The sequence below is a fragment of the Chiloscyllium plagiosum genome, unplaced genomic scaffold (assembly GCF_037043375.1).
Source record: "Chiloscyllium plagiosum isolate Xiang-an unplaced genomic scaffold, Cpla_swu_hap1 HiC_scaffold_33, whole genome shotgun sequence".
NCBI lineage: Eukaryota > Metazoa > Chordata > Chondrichthyes > Orectolobiformes > Hemiscylliidae > Chiloscyllium > Chiloscyllium plagiosum.
The window spans coordinates 8,573,400-8,587,919 of record NW_028270171.1 but is presented as its reverse complement, the minus strand read 5'-3'; the positions used below and the strand labels follow the sequence as shown (position 1 = coordinate 8,587,919).

General features: G+C 45.2%; 1 protein-coding gene across 1 annotated transcript; it reads right to left on the bottom strand.

Annotated features, from left to right (window-relative positions):
- Positions 1 to 844: 844 nt before the first annotated feature.
- On the bottom strand, positions 845 to 13,870 carry saxo3 (stabilizer of axonemal microtubules 3). The gene is made up of 5 exons (XM_087978090.1): positions 13,747 to 13,870; positions 7,844 to 8,044; positions 5,938 to 6,099; positions 4,371 to 4,498; positions 845 to 2,255 (listed from the first exon to the last, which is right to left on the bottom strand). The coding sequence occupies exons 1-5, from the start codon at positions 13,843 to 13,845 to the stop codon at positions 1,847 to 1,849; spliced, it is 999 nt and encodes a 332-aa protein (XP_087834216.1). The 5' UTR covers positions 13,846 to 13,870; the 3' UTR covers positions 845 to 1,846.
- Between the last annotated feature and the right edge of the window lie 650 nt (positions 13,871 to 14,520).

Here is a 14,520-nt window from a genome sequence, read left to right as displayed (position 1 = left end):
GACGTTCCATCACCCTACTAGGTAACATCTTCAGTGGGCCTCCAGGTGAAGCACTGTTGATAATTCCCGCTTTCTATTTACATTTGGGTTTCTTTGGGTTGGCGATGTCATTTCCTGTTCTTTTTCTCAGGGGGTGGTAGATGGGGTTCTAACTCGATGTGTTTGTTGATAAAGTTCTGGTTGGAATGCCATGCTTCTAGGAATTCTCGTGTGTGTCTCTGTTTGGCCAAACAAGTGGTCACGTTTTAGAAGTGACCTGTATAATGAAATGGGAGCGGTCAGTTCTGTAGCTGATCAGTTCAGTCCAGAACTAGTTGGGAGTTCAGTTGTGTGGAAACCAGCTGTGACACACTCTCTCTCTCTCCTTCTGCCCTTTTAACTTCAACCTGTAAGCATCTGTTCCTTTTTTTACTGTGTTTTAAGGGGGTTTGCTTGTTAGAATTGTTGTGTATATTCGGAACAGCATAATTAAGTCTAGTTTGGATAGATTGAGCTCTGTTGGGGTTCTTTATTCTGTTCTTTGTGTTTCATTGTGTAATTTTGTGAATAAATTTTTGTCTGGCTTAAAACCTGGTAGTCAAAATTGCAAAGTTATGGTGTGGGGCTGCCTGCTTAGGAATGTTTTGAGTGGCCTGGCCTAGTCCATAATACCAGTTATCACCATTCTGCTCACAGGAACTAACTGCGCACAGATTGGCTTTGGTACTTTCCTCCATTACAGCAATGCCAACATCTGCCTGCACATTGGGATCACACAAAGAGCAGCAGCAGCAGGATTGATAGCCATATTCAGACTGGCTACCCCATTCCAAAGGTAGAATAAAGAAATCACACTGTAAACATCTCAGCTTCTCAAAGTTTAATAAGTAATTTCTGATCTATTTCCCTCTTCCCAATTGCAATGCAGTAGATTGATAGCTTGTGGACTCACTGCTATGAAGGTTCAGTCATTGAGTATAAGAGTTGAGATCAATAGATATTGACAGATGTAGGAACAGTCAATTAATATGGCTTTGAGACAAGCGATCAACCATGATCTAGTCAAATGGTGGATGAGAGTCGATGGGCCGAATGGCCTACTCCTGCGCTATTCCCGACGTTGCCATGTTCCTACTGAAAGTTTGATCACTTAAAATAAAAACCCACAGAAATATATTTTAAACAAAGTAATCTGTTTATAACTGTTCCAGTTATTTCTCAATCTCCCTGTGTTGGTAAATGGCAGTATAATTAAAAAGGCTGGAACACATTGATTGATATGAGGTGAGGGCTTTTAAGGAAACTGACAAGAGTCTATTGCATGAGAGGGATACCAAAGGGAATTGGCAATTCCAATTCAGGAAGGGGTTTGGGAAGGGGGGGCAACTGAATAAAATTCTTCAACATTATGAAGGGTCTGACCAATGAGAAGAAACTGTTTTCATCGGCAAGAGGCTCAGTAATCAGAAAACACGGGTTTAATGGAGAAAAATGTTTAGTTGGTTGGTGTGGGGTGGAGTGAGAAATTATCCATGCAGCAAATTCTTGTGATCTGTAACATACTGCCTGCCTGAGAGGGCAGTGAGGCAGAGTCAATACTGACTTTTAAAATGGAATTGAATAAATAATTTTAAAAGATTTATTTTTCTAAAAAAGTGGGAAAAGAGCAGGAGCATCGAACTAACTGGATAGCTGTTTCAGAGAGCCAGTACAGGGGTGAGAAGCTGAATGGCCTCTTTCTGTGACATACGATTCTATGTTTCAGATGCAGGTTTCCAAAAATAATCTCCATTGCAGAATCTGAACTAGGCACTCAGGGCGAGATTTTCTTCTTTTGTTTTGGAAGAGGAGGCATTTCATTTCCCTTTTACATGATCACGGGCCGCTCATTCCCATATGACATATATTCTGTCTTGTACATGTGGGGAACAGACAGGATCTCTGGGGTTGAGCCTGCCCGGGTCATCACCCATGGGGCCTGAAATTGGTAGTAGAGGTCCTGTTTGCGCTTGACATCATTGGGTTGTTGGTACACATCCTGATACTGTGTCTTGAGTCCCCGATTTGGGACAGGTGGCAGGTGCCTGGGGAGAGGAGGAATTCTTGTGGCCACTTGGAACACACTGGGGTCAGTCATCGGGCCAGGACCACGGACAATCCTCTGGGCGTCTTTGGGCAGAGGATTCTCCTTCAGCCCATGGCCCCAGGTCTTCGGGTAGTCTTCCATTTCCCAGTAGGTTGGTATGTCTTTCTTTGGAAAGCCTTCCAACTCCTCCCTGCAAAGGAAGGGGGGTGGGAGGGGGGTGGGTGGGTGGAAGAAAACAAAAACATTATTCAGGTCCCAAAGGTCAGGGAACTAGGAGAGCAGATAGGAGACAACCTGCAAAAGCTTCAAATCTGGAATAAGCATTTAAGGACAGACTTGACGCAATTAGCTGGGAAACATTAATAAAGAAACTCAGGGATCAGAGTAAAAAGGAGTTGTAATAGTAAATTTGTACGGTGACTTTAACAATAGTGAAATGCCTCCCAAGACTGTTAAAAAAGAAAGTTTGGTACCAACCCACAGAAAGAGATATCAGAGCAGGTAGCCAAATTCTTGGTCTAGGAGTTATGCTTTAAGGGTATCTTCAAGGAGAGATTTAGGGAATTCTTCAGATCATGGTCAATCTGAGAATCCTTATCTGCACATTCCTGCCTTTTCCCAATAACCTTACTGATTAGAAATTTGTCTCAACCTTACATTCTCTTAACAACCCAACCTTGACAGCCCTGTGTGGTAAAGTCCACAGGTTCACAAGCCTTATGGGCTGAGGAGTGGCAGATGAAGTTTAATTTAAATAAATGTGAGGTGCTGCATTTTGGAAAGGCAAATCAGGGTAGGACTTGTAGACTTAATGGTATGGTCCGAGGGAGCGTTTCTTAACAAAGAGACCCTGAAGTGCAGGTTCATAGTTCTTTGAAAGTGGAGTCGCAGGTAAATTGGATTGTGAAGAAGGTGTTTAGTACACTTGCCTTTATTGGTCAGAGTATTGAGTACAGGAGTTGGGAGGTCATGTTGCAGCTGTACAGGACATTGGTTAGGCCACTGTTGGAACACTATGTGCAATTCTGGTTTCCGTCCTATAGGAGAATTTTTTGAAACTTAGAAGGGTTCAGAAAATATTTACAAGGATGTTGCCAGGGTTGGAGGCATTGAGCTACAGGGAGAGGTTGAATAGGTTGGGGGCATTTTCCCTGAAGCGTCAGAGGCTGAGGGGTGACCTTATAGAGGTTTATAAGATAATGAGGGACATGGATAGGATAAATAGACAAGATCTTTTCCCCAGGGTGGGGGAGTCCAAAATTAGAGGTCATAGGTTTAAGGTAACAGGGGAAAGATTTAAAAGGGACCTAAGGGGCAACTTTTTCACACAGAGGGTGGTACATGTATGGAATGAGCTGCCAGAGGAAGTGGTGGAGGCTGGTACAATTACAACATTTAAAAGGCATCTGGATTGGGTATATGAATAGGAAGGGTTAAGATGGGTTGTGAGCCAAATGCATGGACGAGTTGGACCAAAGGGTCTGTTTCCGTGCTGTATAGCTCTAAGACTCTATGACTGAGAGAGAAGTATTCCTCTTCACCTCTGTCTTAAGTGGGTGACCCCTTACTCTGAGATGATGCCTTCCGATTTTACACTTGGTCTCAGCATCCAGCCTGTTGAGCCATGCAAGAATCCTATATATTTCACTGAACTTGCCTCTCATTCTTCTGAACTCCAATGAGTATAGGCCCAATCTATTCAACCTCATGTCATGAGAAAATCCCACTGTACCCAGTATCAGCGTAGTGGACCCTCTCTGAACTGCCTCCAATGCCAGTATAACTTTCCTCCTATAATGGGACCCAAATTATTCATAGCATTCCAGTTGTAGTTTGCCTCATCCCTTCGATAATTTTAGTAAGGCATCCAACTCCATTTTATATCCTGTTTCTTTTGAAATAAAAGGGTAATTGATTCATTTGTCTTCCCTATTACCTGAATTTATGATTCATGGACTAGGATTCCCAAATCCCTTTGTGCTGCAGCTTTCTGCAGTCTTTCTCCATTTAAATAATATTCAGTTCCTCTATTCTTCCTGCCAAAGTGCACAACCTTACATTAAGTTATGGAAATCTCTCTATAAACCTCTCTAAGAGTGTCTCCTCCTTTATGATGTTCCTTAAAAGCTATTTCTTGCCTCAGAATCAGGTTTAGTTCCTAACCCTCCTGTGCAGTGCATTGGAGTGTCAGATGCGTGACTTAAATATAAGCATTTGTTGTTGAAACATCATGGGGGCAAGATCAGATCTCCATGTGGAAATATAAAATTTGAGAAGTTGAAAATGTCACAAGGAATAAACATACTTCTTAAAGGCCCTGAAATCCTTGTTGGTTGTGGTTAAATAAATGTCGTTAAGTCGCAGAACATCTTTGTCTCGTACGTAATACTCCTTGCCAGCCAGGGCTGGATTCTCCGTGCTGGCAATGATATTCTGTGAAACGAAAAAGTATTAGAGGTCATTGTGAATCTCAGCTACTGACACTCAGAGCTCCTCAATATTGTGTCAGTATGCGTGTGATAGATCTTATAACATGAGGCATGCCAAGTCTAACATAACCCAAACCTAATCCCAAAGTCAGGACAGAGAGTTTATGTAGCACTGCACATGAAGGGGCTCAGAGGAGTGAGCTGGGAAGGTGGTGACTGGTCCAGCATGTTTGGAGAAATTCCTTTGCAATGTAGTAGCTTGATGGAGACAAGGATATTTTGTGTCTGGGTGACAACTGGGTCCATGTCAATGTCTGTGTGTGAATCTATCTTTGCAAATTTCTGCATGCGCATTTCTGAGTTTGCTTATGTATGTATGTGCTAATTTTCATAAGGGTGTGTATGTGTGTGTTGTGTGTATCCCCTGCATGTGTGTCTCCATTTGCAGGGATGTCCATCTGTATACCTATGGCATGTCTGTGTGTCTTCATGTATCTGTGCATCTACAGTTATCTTTGTTTACTTTTTCATGGGGATGTGGGCATTACTGACAAGGTTAGCATTTGTTGCTCATCCCTAATTGCCCTTGAACTGCCAGAGGAAGTGGTGGAGGCTAGTACAACTGCAACATTTAAAAGACATCTGGATGGGTATATGAATAGGAAGGGTTTGGAGAGCCGGTGCTGGCAAATGGGACTGGATTAGGTTGGGATATCTGGTTGGCATGGACGGGTTGGACCTAAGGGTCTGTTTCCATGCTGTACATCTCTATGACTATAACTGAATGGCTTGCTAGGCCACTTCAGAGGGATAGTTCAGAAACCTGGAGTCACGAGTATAGTTGTCATGGTCATCATTACTGAGGCTAGCTTCCAGATTTATTAATTGAATTTAAATGAGGAGTTTTGAATCCCTGTTCCCAAAGCATCTGCTTGAGCCTGGTGGATTACTAGTCCAGGGACTTTACCGTGTGGTAAAGGGAGGAATTGATCAAATGGTATTATTGCTAGATTATTAATCCAGAGATCCAGATGATATACTGGGGACTAATTGTTTTAAAAGAATCTGTATTAAGAACCTAATGATGACCATGAATCCACGGTCGATTACCAGGAAAATTCCCATCTGGTTGAACAATGTCCTTTAGGGAAGGGAATTGCCACTCTTACCTGGTCTGGCCTCCATGTGACTCCAAACCCACAGCAATGCGGTTGACTTAACTGCCCTTTCGGCAATTAGGGATGGGCAAAAAATGTTGGTCTAGCCAGCCATGCCAATGTACCGTGAATAAATAAAAAAGAATGGTGTGTGTTAGTGTTTTGCTCATGTTACTGCTTGCTTGCTGTCTCTTTTGTATCACAGGCCATGGTAACATATGAGAATGTATTGATGCTGTCAGCCACTTGTTATTGCCCAAGGTCTAATGTGCTTGGTGGTTCTTACTTTAGATGGTCCATTGGTGTGATGGTTAGCCAGATTGAATGGCTGAGGTCCAGCCTTAAATGCAGTGTCCAGGGTTTGTGGGAGTCTCCCGGTGTATTTGTCCTTCATTTCACTCGTTTGGTTCACCATATTCAGCGGAGTCCTCCAGTCTCGCCTGCTCAGCTGCAAGATACAGAAGGTGCAAATATCTCTTTCTCCATTGGAGTAAATACAGATTCAGTTACTGGGATGGAAGTCTCCCCTTTCTAACTGCTTATGAGAGCTAACATGAAATGAATCTGCTTGAGTCAATTCCAGTAAATCCATGGGACAGGAACTGCAGATGGAGATACATGTCTGAGGTAGAGTTTGAGACATAACAAAGAGAGCTTCACACAGTATCTAACCCTGTACTATCCCTGAATAGGAGTGTGAGATGGGGGCACTGCGGAGGGAGGTTTATTCTGTATTTAACTCCGTGCTGTCCCTATCCTCAGAGTGTTTGATGAGGACAGTGTAGAGGGAGCTTTATTCTAAGTCTAAGTTTGTGCTAACCCTGTCCTCTGAGTGTTTGGTGGAACAGTATAGAGGAAGCTTTACTCTGTATCTTACCCCACACTGTCCCTATCCTGGGGGTGGATTGATGGGGATGGTGCAGAGACAGCTTTATTTTCAGTTTAAAAGAGTACAGAAAGCTTTACTTTCAGTTCAACCGAGTGGAGGCACCTTTACTTTCAGTTTAAAAAAGTTGAGGTTGCTTTACTCAATATCTAGTCCCTTGCTACCCTGCCTGGGAGTGTATGATGGGGTTGGTGTTGAGGGAACTTTAGATTAGATTAGATTACGTTACAGTGTGGAAACAGGCCCTTTGGCCCAACAAGTCCACATCGACCCGCCGAAGCGCAACCCACCCATACCCCTACATTTACCCCTTACCTAACACTACGAGCAATTTAGCATGGCCAATTCACCTGACCTGCACATCTTTGGACTGTGGGAGGAAACCCACGCAGGCACGGGGAGAATGTGCAAACTCCACACAGTCAGTCGCCTGAGGCGGGAATTGAACCCGGATCTCTGGCGCTGTGAGGCAGCAGTGCTAACCGCTGTTCCACCGTGCCGCCCACAAAACTGCATCTGGATGGGTATATTAATAGGAAGGGTTTAGCGGATATGGGCCAAGTGCTGGCAAATGGGACTAGATTAAGTTAGGATATCAGACAGTTGCCTGAGGTGGGAATTGAACCCGGGTCTCTGGCACTGTGAGGCAGCAATGCTAACCACTGTGCCACCGTGCCGCCTCTTTTACTTTCAGTTTAAAAGAGTAGAGGGACCCTTCATTCCATATTTAACCCAATTGTCCTGTGAACACAGATGGGGCCAATGTAGAAAGAGCTTTACTCCGTATCTAACCCTGTATTGTCCCTGTCCTGGGAGAGTTTGATGGGGACAGTGTAAAGTAAGCTTTACTGTGTAGCTAACACCATGCTGCCACTGACCTGGGAGTTTCAGATGAGGACCGTGTAGTTGAAGATTTACTCTGCATCTAACCCTATGCTGTACTTGTCTTGGGGGTATTTGATGGGGACAGTTTACTTTATACTGATACGTTATACAGATTTACTTTGTACATAACAGCATATTGTAGCTGCCCATGGAGAGTTTGATGGAATAATGTAGAGGTAACTGTACTTTGAGTCTAACCTGCCCTTGCAGTGTTTAGTGGAACAGTGTCATGACAATTTTATCCCATTTTTCAGCCTACATTGTATTTAGGTATATTGCATACAATAAGACAGGAAATGCTCTATTGTGAAGTGCTATAATTAATCATTACCCTGATAATCGCATGGAAATGTCAGTAAACACCAAGTAAAACATTGAGTGTTACAAGAAGCAACGGGAAATCTTCCTTTGTTGACCTCACCTTTTCTGACAAATCCTTCATGTAATGAACATTCCAGTGATTGGGAACCTTTATGTGGCGTGGATGGCCAAGCAGACCTCCGATGGTCTTGAGATTATGAGTTGAGCCAGTAGTGGTTTCAAAGTTATTAAAAACCTCATCATACGGATGAAGAGTGTCCTTTTCTCTCAGTTTCAGAGGGAGAGGATCTTTCAAAAATGACTGGAAAAGAAAGCAAAGCATTAATAAATTAGATTAGATTAGATTAGATTACTTACAGTGTGGAAACAGGCCCTTCGGCCCAACAAGTCCACACCGACCCGGCGAAGCACAACCCACCCAGACCCATTCCCCTACATTTACCCCTGCACCTAACACTCCGGGCAATTTAGCATGGCCAATTCACCTGACCTGCACATTTTTGGACTGTGGGAGGAAACTGGAGCACCCGGAGGAAACCCACACAGATTGTCTCTATCTTTCCCAGGATGGACTGGATCTCCGATAAGATCCCTGTTGGAATATGACAGTTATCCTTAATATCTTTGCCAGAAGTCTCACACTAGGTTACAGTCTAATAGATTTATTTAAAATCACAAGCTTCAGGAGTGCTGCTTTTTCATCAGGGGAAGTGGAGAGAAACGCATAGGCACAGAACTGATGGATTCATGTTATTCCAGCTATTGGTTTGTCTCTAGCCCCATGTCATTTTTGATTATCTGTAATTATCTCTCTGCTTTAATTAAATCAGTTCATAGTCAACCCTTCATTTATTATTCAGCTGTTGACCTTTACTCACACCGTTTGACACGTTTGATCACCTAAGCAAAAGTGAGGTCTGCAGATGCTGGAGATTAGAGTCATGAGTGTGGTGCTGGAAAAGCACAGCAGGTCAGGCAGCATCCGAGGAGCAGGAGAATCGACGTTTCGGGCAAAAGCCCTTCATCAGCCATTCCTGATGAAGGGCTTTTGCCAGAAAAGTCAATTCGCCTGCTCCTCGGATGCTGCCTGACCTGCTGAGCTTTTCCAGCACCACACTCATGACTTTTGATCACCTGCAAAGACATGTTATTCAGCCTGTCGACACTCCACTCACACTATTCGTATTTATTTGTTGACACTCTTAATTACCTAGAATTATCTTGCCATTATCTCTCTGCCTATAAATTCTGTGCCTGTGTTCTTCTCTCCACTTCACCTGACGAAGGAGCAGAGGTCTGAAAGCTTCTGATTTTAAATAAATCTTTTGGACTATAACCTGTGTTGAGTGACATCTGACTTTGTCCACCCTGATATCTCCCCATCATTAATATTTTTGAGTTAGAAATGTGGAATATCAGTTCAGCTGTCCACTAATGACTCTCCAGGTATCTGGCACTAGGAAGGTTGGACTCTGTTCTGATGTCCTGCATGCTGAATTTTTGATAAATGGCTAGGATTCAGATGTAGCCTACAGAAGCATAGAAAATCTATAGCATGGAAGAAGGTCACTTGGCCCATTATGTCTGTGTAAACTAAGTAAACTACATCCATTCTAATCCCACTTTCCAGTGCCTAGTTAAGTCTTACAGGTTTAAACACTTGAGGTGTAGTTCCAAGCTCCTTTAAACTCTCAGAATTTCATTGTAAGTTATCAACCACAGAAGGTCATTTGTGCTTCTTCTAGTTCTTTGAAAAATCTAATCAATTAGTCCTGCTCCCATATCACAGTTTTCCACTTCAAGCATATATCCAACTCACCTTTGAAAGTTACTATTTTAATTTGTGTCCACCTCCCTTTCTGGCAACACATTCCAGATTGTAACCTCTGAAGTTTGAGAAAAATTCTCCTCCTCCCTATAAGACCATAAGACATAGGAGCGGAAGTAAGGCCATTCGGCCCATCGAGTCCACTCCGCCATTCAATCATGGCTGATGAGCATTTCAACTCCACTTACCCGCATTCTCCCCGTAGCCCTCTGGTTATTTTGCTGATTGATTGCTTGTGGTTCAAATTGGTGGCTCAACATCACTATCTCAGGTCAATTGGGAATGAACAATAAAACACTGGGAGTTAGTTGTGTTCTCTGATGACTTGTTCAGATCTACATTTGCAGTATAACTTTTGTCTAAAGGATAGAAGTCTTTAATTTTAAACATTGATGGGCAAACTATCTTTGCTCATTTGAAAACAGTCTGTGGGTATCACTGGCTAGGCCTGTCAGTTAGGTGAAAACAAGGGCTGCAGAGCTGGAAACCAGATTCTAGATTAGTCTGGTGCTGGAAAAGCACAGCAGTTCAGGCAGCATCCGAGGAGCAGGAAAATCGACATTTCGGGCAAAAGCCCTTCATCAGGAATAGAGGCAGAGTGCCTGCAGGGTGGAGAGATAAATGCGAGGAGGGTGGGGAGAAAGTAGCATAGAGTACAATAGGTGAATGGGGGTGGGGGTGGAAGTGATAGGTCAGGGAGGAGGGTGGGGGAAGGTAGCGAAGAGTTTCAGGACATGATTGAAGAGCTTCAGGGCAGAGGAAATGACCTGTATGTTGCCCATGAACTGAGTGCCTTGCCGCGACATTTCAGAGGACAGTTAAGTCACTATAGGGAGACCAGATCTCAAGTCGACAGATTTCCTTCTCTCAGTGGCATTGGTGAATTAGATGTGTTTTGTGATTTATATTCACCATTCCATTCCAGATACATTAATTAATTGAACTTAAGCTCTCCATCAGTGGAATTTGAACTCATATACCTAAAGCATTAAGCTCGCGCTGTTGGGTGACTGTTAGTACAACACTGTCTCCCCAGTATTTTGTGCAGAGTTCACTCTTATGTTTCAACTCTGAATGTAACATACTTTCTACAGCTTGATACCTTGCAGTAGAATCCAATCTAACAAGGCATAGCCATTAAACAGCAGCAGTTATTGTATAGTGAATGCGAATTGTGGTTTATTTTCCTGATCTGAGAGAGATAGAAGTCACAAGCTAGTTTGCCATCTCCAAAAGCTAGATGATTCAGACAAGGAGCTAAGATTAGGGGGCTGGAATTGAGTTAAGGGTTGGGAGATAGATTTGGGGCTACTTGAGATTAGATACCCAGTTAATCCACTTTAGCAGTCAAAGATAAGTGGTTTTCTGAGCCAGCAGATCAGCCTCTGGTTTCAGTTAATGTTTGTAGTTTAGCCCAGCATTAGAAGTACCATTTAAGAAATCATAGCTGGAATAACCATTCATACTTAATGTTCATGTGACAGCAAAAATATGATCTGGAGGAGCCTGTGTTGGACTGGGGTGTACAAAGTTAAAAATCACACAACACCAGGTTATAGTTCAACAGATTTATTTGGAAGCACTGGCTTCCAAATAAACCTGTTGAACTATAATCTGGTGTTATGTGATTTTTAGCAAAAATATGGTCAGAAACAAGCTGGGGAAGTTGAGCAGAATGTTTAGTATGTGAATTACTTTTTTCTGAGAAAACGGATAAAGGGTTTGGGAATCTATGTAGCTCCTTACATTATGTCCAGTCTTTGCGTAATCAACATACAAGGAGAAAGTGAGGACTGCAGATGCTGGAGATCAGAGCTGAAATATGTGTTGCTGGAAAAGTGCAGCAGGTCAGGCAGCATCCAAGGAGCAGGAGAATCGACGTTTCAGGCATAAGCCCTTCTTCAGGAATGAGGAGGATATATCAAGCAGGCTAAGATAAAAGGTAGGGAGGAGGGACTTAGGGGAGGGGCATTGGGAATGTGATAGGTGGAAGGAGATTAAGGTGAGGGTGATAGGCCGGAAAGGGGGGTGGGGGCGGAGAGGTCGGGAAGAAGATTGCAGGTCAAGAAGGCGGTGCTGAGTCCGAGGGTTGGGACTGAGATAAAGTGGGGGGAGGGGAAATGAGGAAGCTGGAGAAATCTACATTCATCCCTTGTGGTTGGAGGGTTCCTCGGCGAAAGATGAGGCGCTCTTCCTCCATGCGTCTTGTTGCCATGGTCTGGCGATGGAAGAGGCCAAGGACCAGCATGTCCTTGGCGGAGTGGGAGGGGGAGTTAAAGTGTTCAGTCACGGGGTGGTTGGGTTGGTTGGTGCAGGTGTCCCAGAGGTGTTCCCTGAAACGTTCTGCAAGTAGGCGACCTGTCTCCCTAATTTTGAGGAGGCCACATCGGGTGCAGCGGATGCAGTAAATGATGTGTGTGGAGGTGCAGGTGAATTTGTGATGGATATGGAAGGATCCCTTGGGGCCTTGGAGGGAAGTGAGGGGGGAGGTGTGGGTGCAAGTTTTGCATTTCTTGCGGTTGCAGGGGAAGGTGCCGGGAGTGGAGGTTGGGTTGGTGGGGGGTATGGACCTGACGAGGGAGTCGCGGAGGGAGTGGTCTTTCCAGAACGCTGATAGGGGAGGGGAGGGAAATATATCCTTGGTGGTGGGGTCGGTTTGGAGGTGGCGGAAATGACGAAGGATGATACGATGTATCTGGAGGTTGGTTGAGTGGTAGGTGAGGACCAGTGGGGTTCTGTCCAGGTGGCGATTGGAGGGGTGGGGTTAAAAGGGCGGAGGAGCGGGAAATGGAGGAGATGCGGTAGAGAGCATCGTCAACCACATCTGAGGGGAAATTGCGGTCTTTGAAGAAGGAGGCCATCTGGGTTGTTCGGTATTGGAATCGGTCCTCCTGGGAGCAGATGCGAAGGAATTGGGAATGTGGGATGGCGTTTTTACAGGGGGCAGGATGGGAAGAGGTGTAATCTAGGTAGCTGTAGGAGTCGGTCGGTTTATAGTGAATGTCCGTGTTGAGTCGGTTGCCCGAGATAGAAATGGAGAGGTCTAGGAAGGGGAGGGAGGAGTCTGAGACGGTACAGGTAAATTTGAGGTCGGGGTGGAAGGTATTAGTAAAGTGGATGAACTGTTCAACCTCCTCGTGGGAGCACGAGATAGCGCCGATACAGTCATCGATGTAGCGGAGGAAAAGGTGTGGGGTGGTGCCAGTGTAGTTGCGGAAGGTGGACTGTTCCACACATCCGACAAAGAGGCAGGCAAAGCTGGGGCCCATGCGGGTGCCCATGGCAACTCCTTTGGTTTGGAGGAAGTGGGAGGATTGGAAAGAGAAGTTGTTCAGAGTGAGGACCAGTTCAGTCAGTCGAAGGAGGGTGTCAGTGGAAGGGTACTGGTTGGGTCGGTGGGAAAGGAAGAAGCGGAGGGTTTTGAGGCCTTCGTGATGGGGGATGGAGGTGTATAGGGACTGGATGTCCATGGTGAAGATAAGGCGTTGGGGGCCAGGGAAGTGAAAATCATGGAGGAGGTGGAGGGCATGGGTGGTGTCCCGAATGTAGGTGGGGAGTTCTTGGACTAAGGGGGACAGGGGCACAGGACCGTGTCGAGGTATGCAGGGATGAGTTCGGTGGGGCAGGAGCAGGCTGAGACAATGGGTCGGCTGGGGCAGTCAGGTTTGTGGATTTTGGGAAGGAGGTTGAAACGGGCGGTGCGGGGTTGTGGGACGATGAGGTTGGAGGATTATGTCTTTTCCTCTTTTAGATTTTTTAAAAAATTAGATTACTTACAGTGTGGAAACAGGCCCTTCGGCCCAACAAGTCCACATCGACCCTCCGAAGAGCAACCCACCCAGACCCATTCCCCTACAGTTACCCCTTCACCTAACACTATGGGCAATTTAGCCTGACCAATTCACCTAACCTGCACATCATTGGACTGTGGGAGGAAACCGGAGCACCCGGAGGAAACCCACGCAGACATGGGGAGAATGTGCAAACTCCACAGGTTCAGAGATTCAGCGTTTTAAAGCAGCACCCACGCGTTGGAGTCTGTGGGTTGCCTGAGGCGGTAATTGAACCCCAGTCTCTGGCGCTGTGAGGCAGCACTGACCATTGTGCCACCGTGCCGCCCATGGCATGTTGCAGAGCGTTTTTGAAGATTGTAGTCGGCAGTTTGTCCCACTTACCTTGAAGTTAGAGGGTGGGAAGTATCTGGCAGGGGAGTAATGTAGCGCGACGCCTGAAGTTGTTAAATGCAGGTCGTGTCGTCTCTCCGTTGTGGCCATTGCTCTCCCAATACATTCCCAAAACAGAAACCTTTCCTCGTCCTTACCCGCTCAAGCCTCGTCGGCGACTTTGGTGTTTGCCGCGTTTCCCTGGAAACGACGCAGTTCCAACGTTGGATACAATTTCCACGCCACACGGCTGCGGGCAGAACCGAACACTCAGCAGCGGAGTGCTCAGCCGGGAGAAGCTGGAAGCGTTGGCGGCAGCTTTCACGCTCGACCACCCAAATTCCCTCAAATTAGCCCCCTTGCAGGTTCAGAGATTCAGCGCTTTTAAAGCAGCACCCACGCGTTGGAGTCTGTGGGTTGGGAACGCCGTTCTGGCTCATAACCAATGCAGGTTAACACCCCACGGCTGCCTTCAGAAAGTGCGACCTCAGAATACCCTGGCACAGCAACGCCAATTTGATTGAAGGCATGCGGAAAAAAATTCGGGTTTAAAATCCTGAATGAGCAGGAAGTCTGCAACAGGAACTAAATGGAATGGCGCTCTGCATAAATTATAAACTTGAATGGTATTTGCTTGTAGATACCGCCAGAACTACACTTACATATAAAATACACGACTCTGAATATTCCAAAAAAAAACCTGGAAGTTTTAGTCCTTTGAACGCCTCTAGTCCAATTCACATTCTAAGCTAAAAATCATACAAAAGCAGGTGTCCAACATGTGTA

What these genes read in the sequence shown, in the direction of transcription:
- saxo3 (XM_087978090.1), bottom strand. Translation starts at nt 13,845, where the DNA reads ATGGCCACAACGGAGAGACGACACGACCTGCATTTAACAACTTCAGGC. An exon ending in TGAAGGATTTGTCAGAAAAG is followed by an intron (nt 6,100 to 7,843) that starts GTGAGGTCAACA and finishes TGTATCTTGCAG; the next exon opens with CTGAGCAGGCGAGACTGGAG. An exon ending in ACACCAATGGACCATCTAAA is followed by an intron (nt 4,499 to 5,937) that starts GTAAGAACCACC and finishes TTCGTTTCACAG; the next exon opens with AATATCATTGCCAGCACGGA.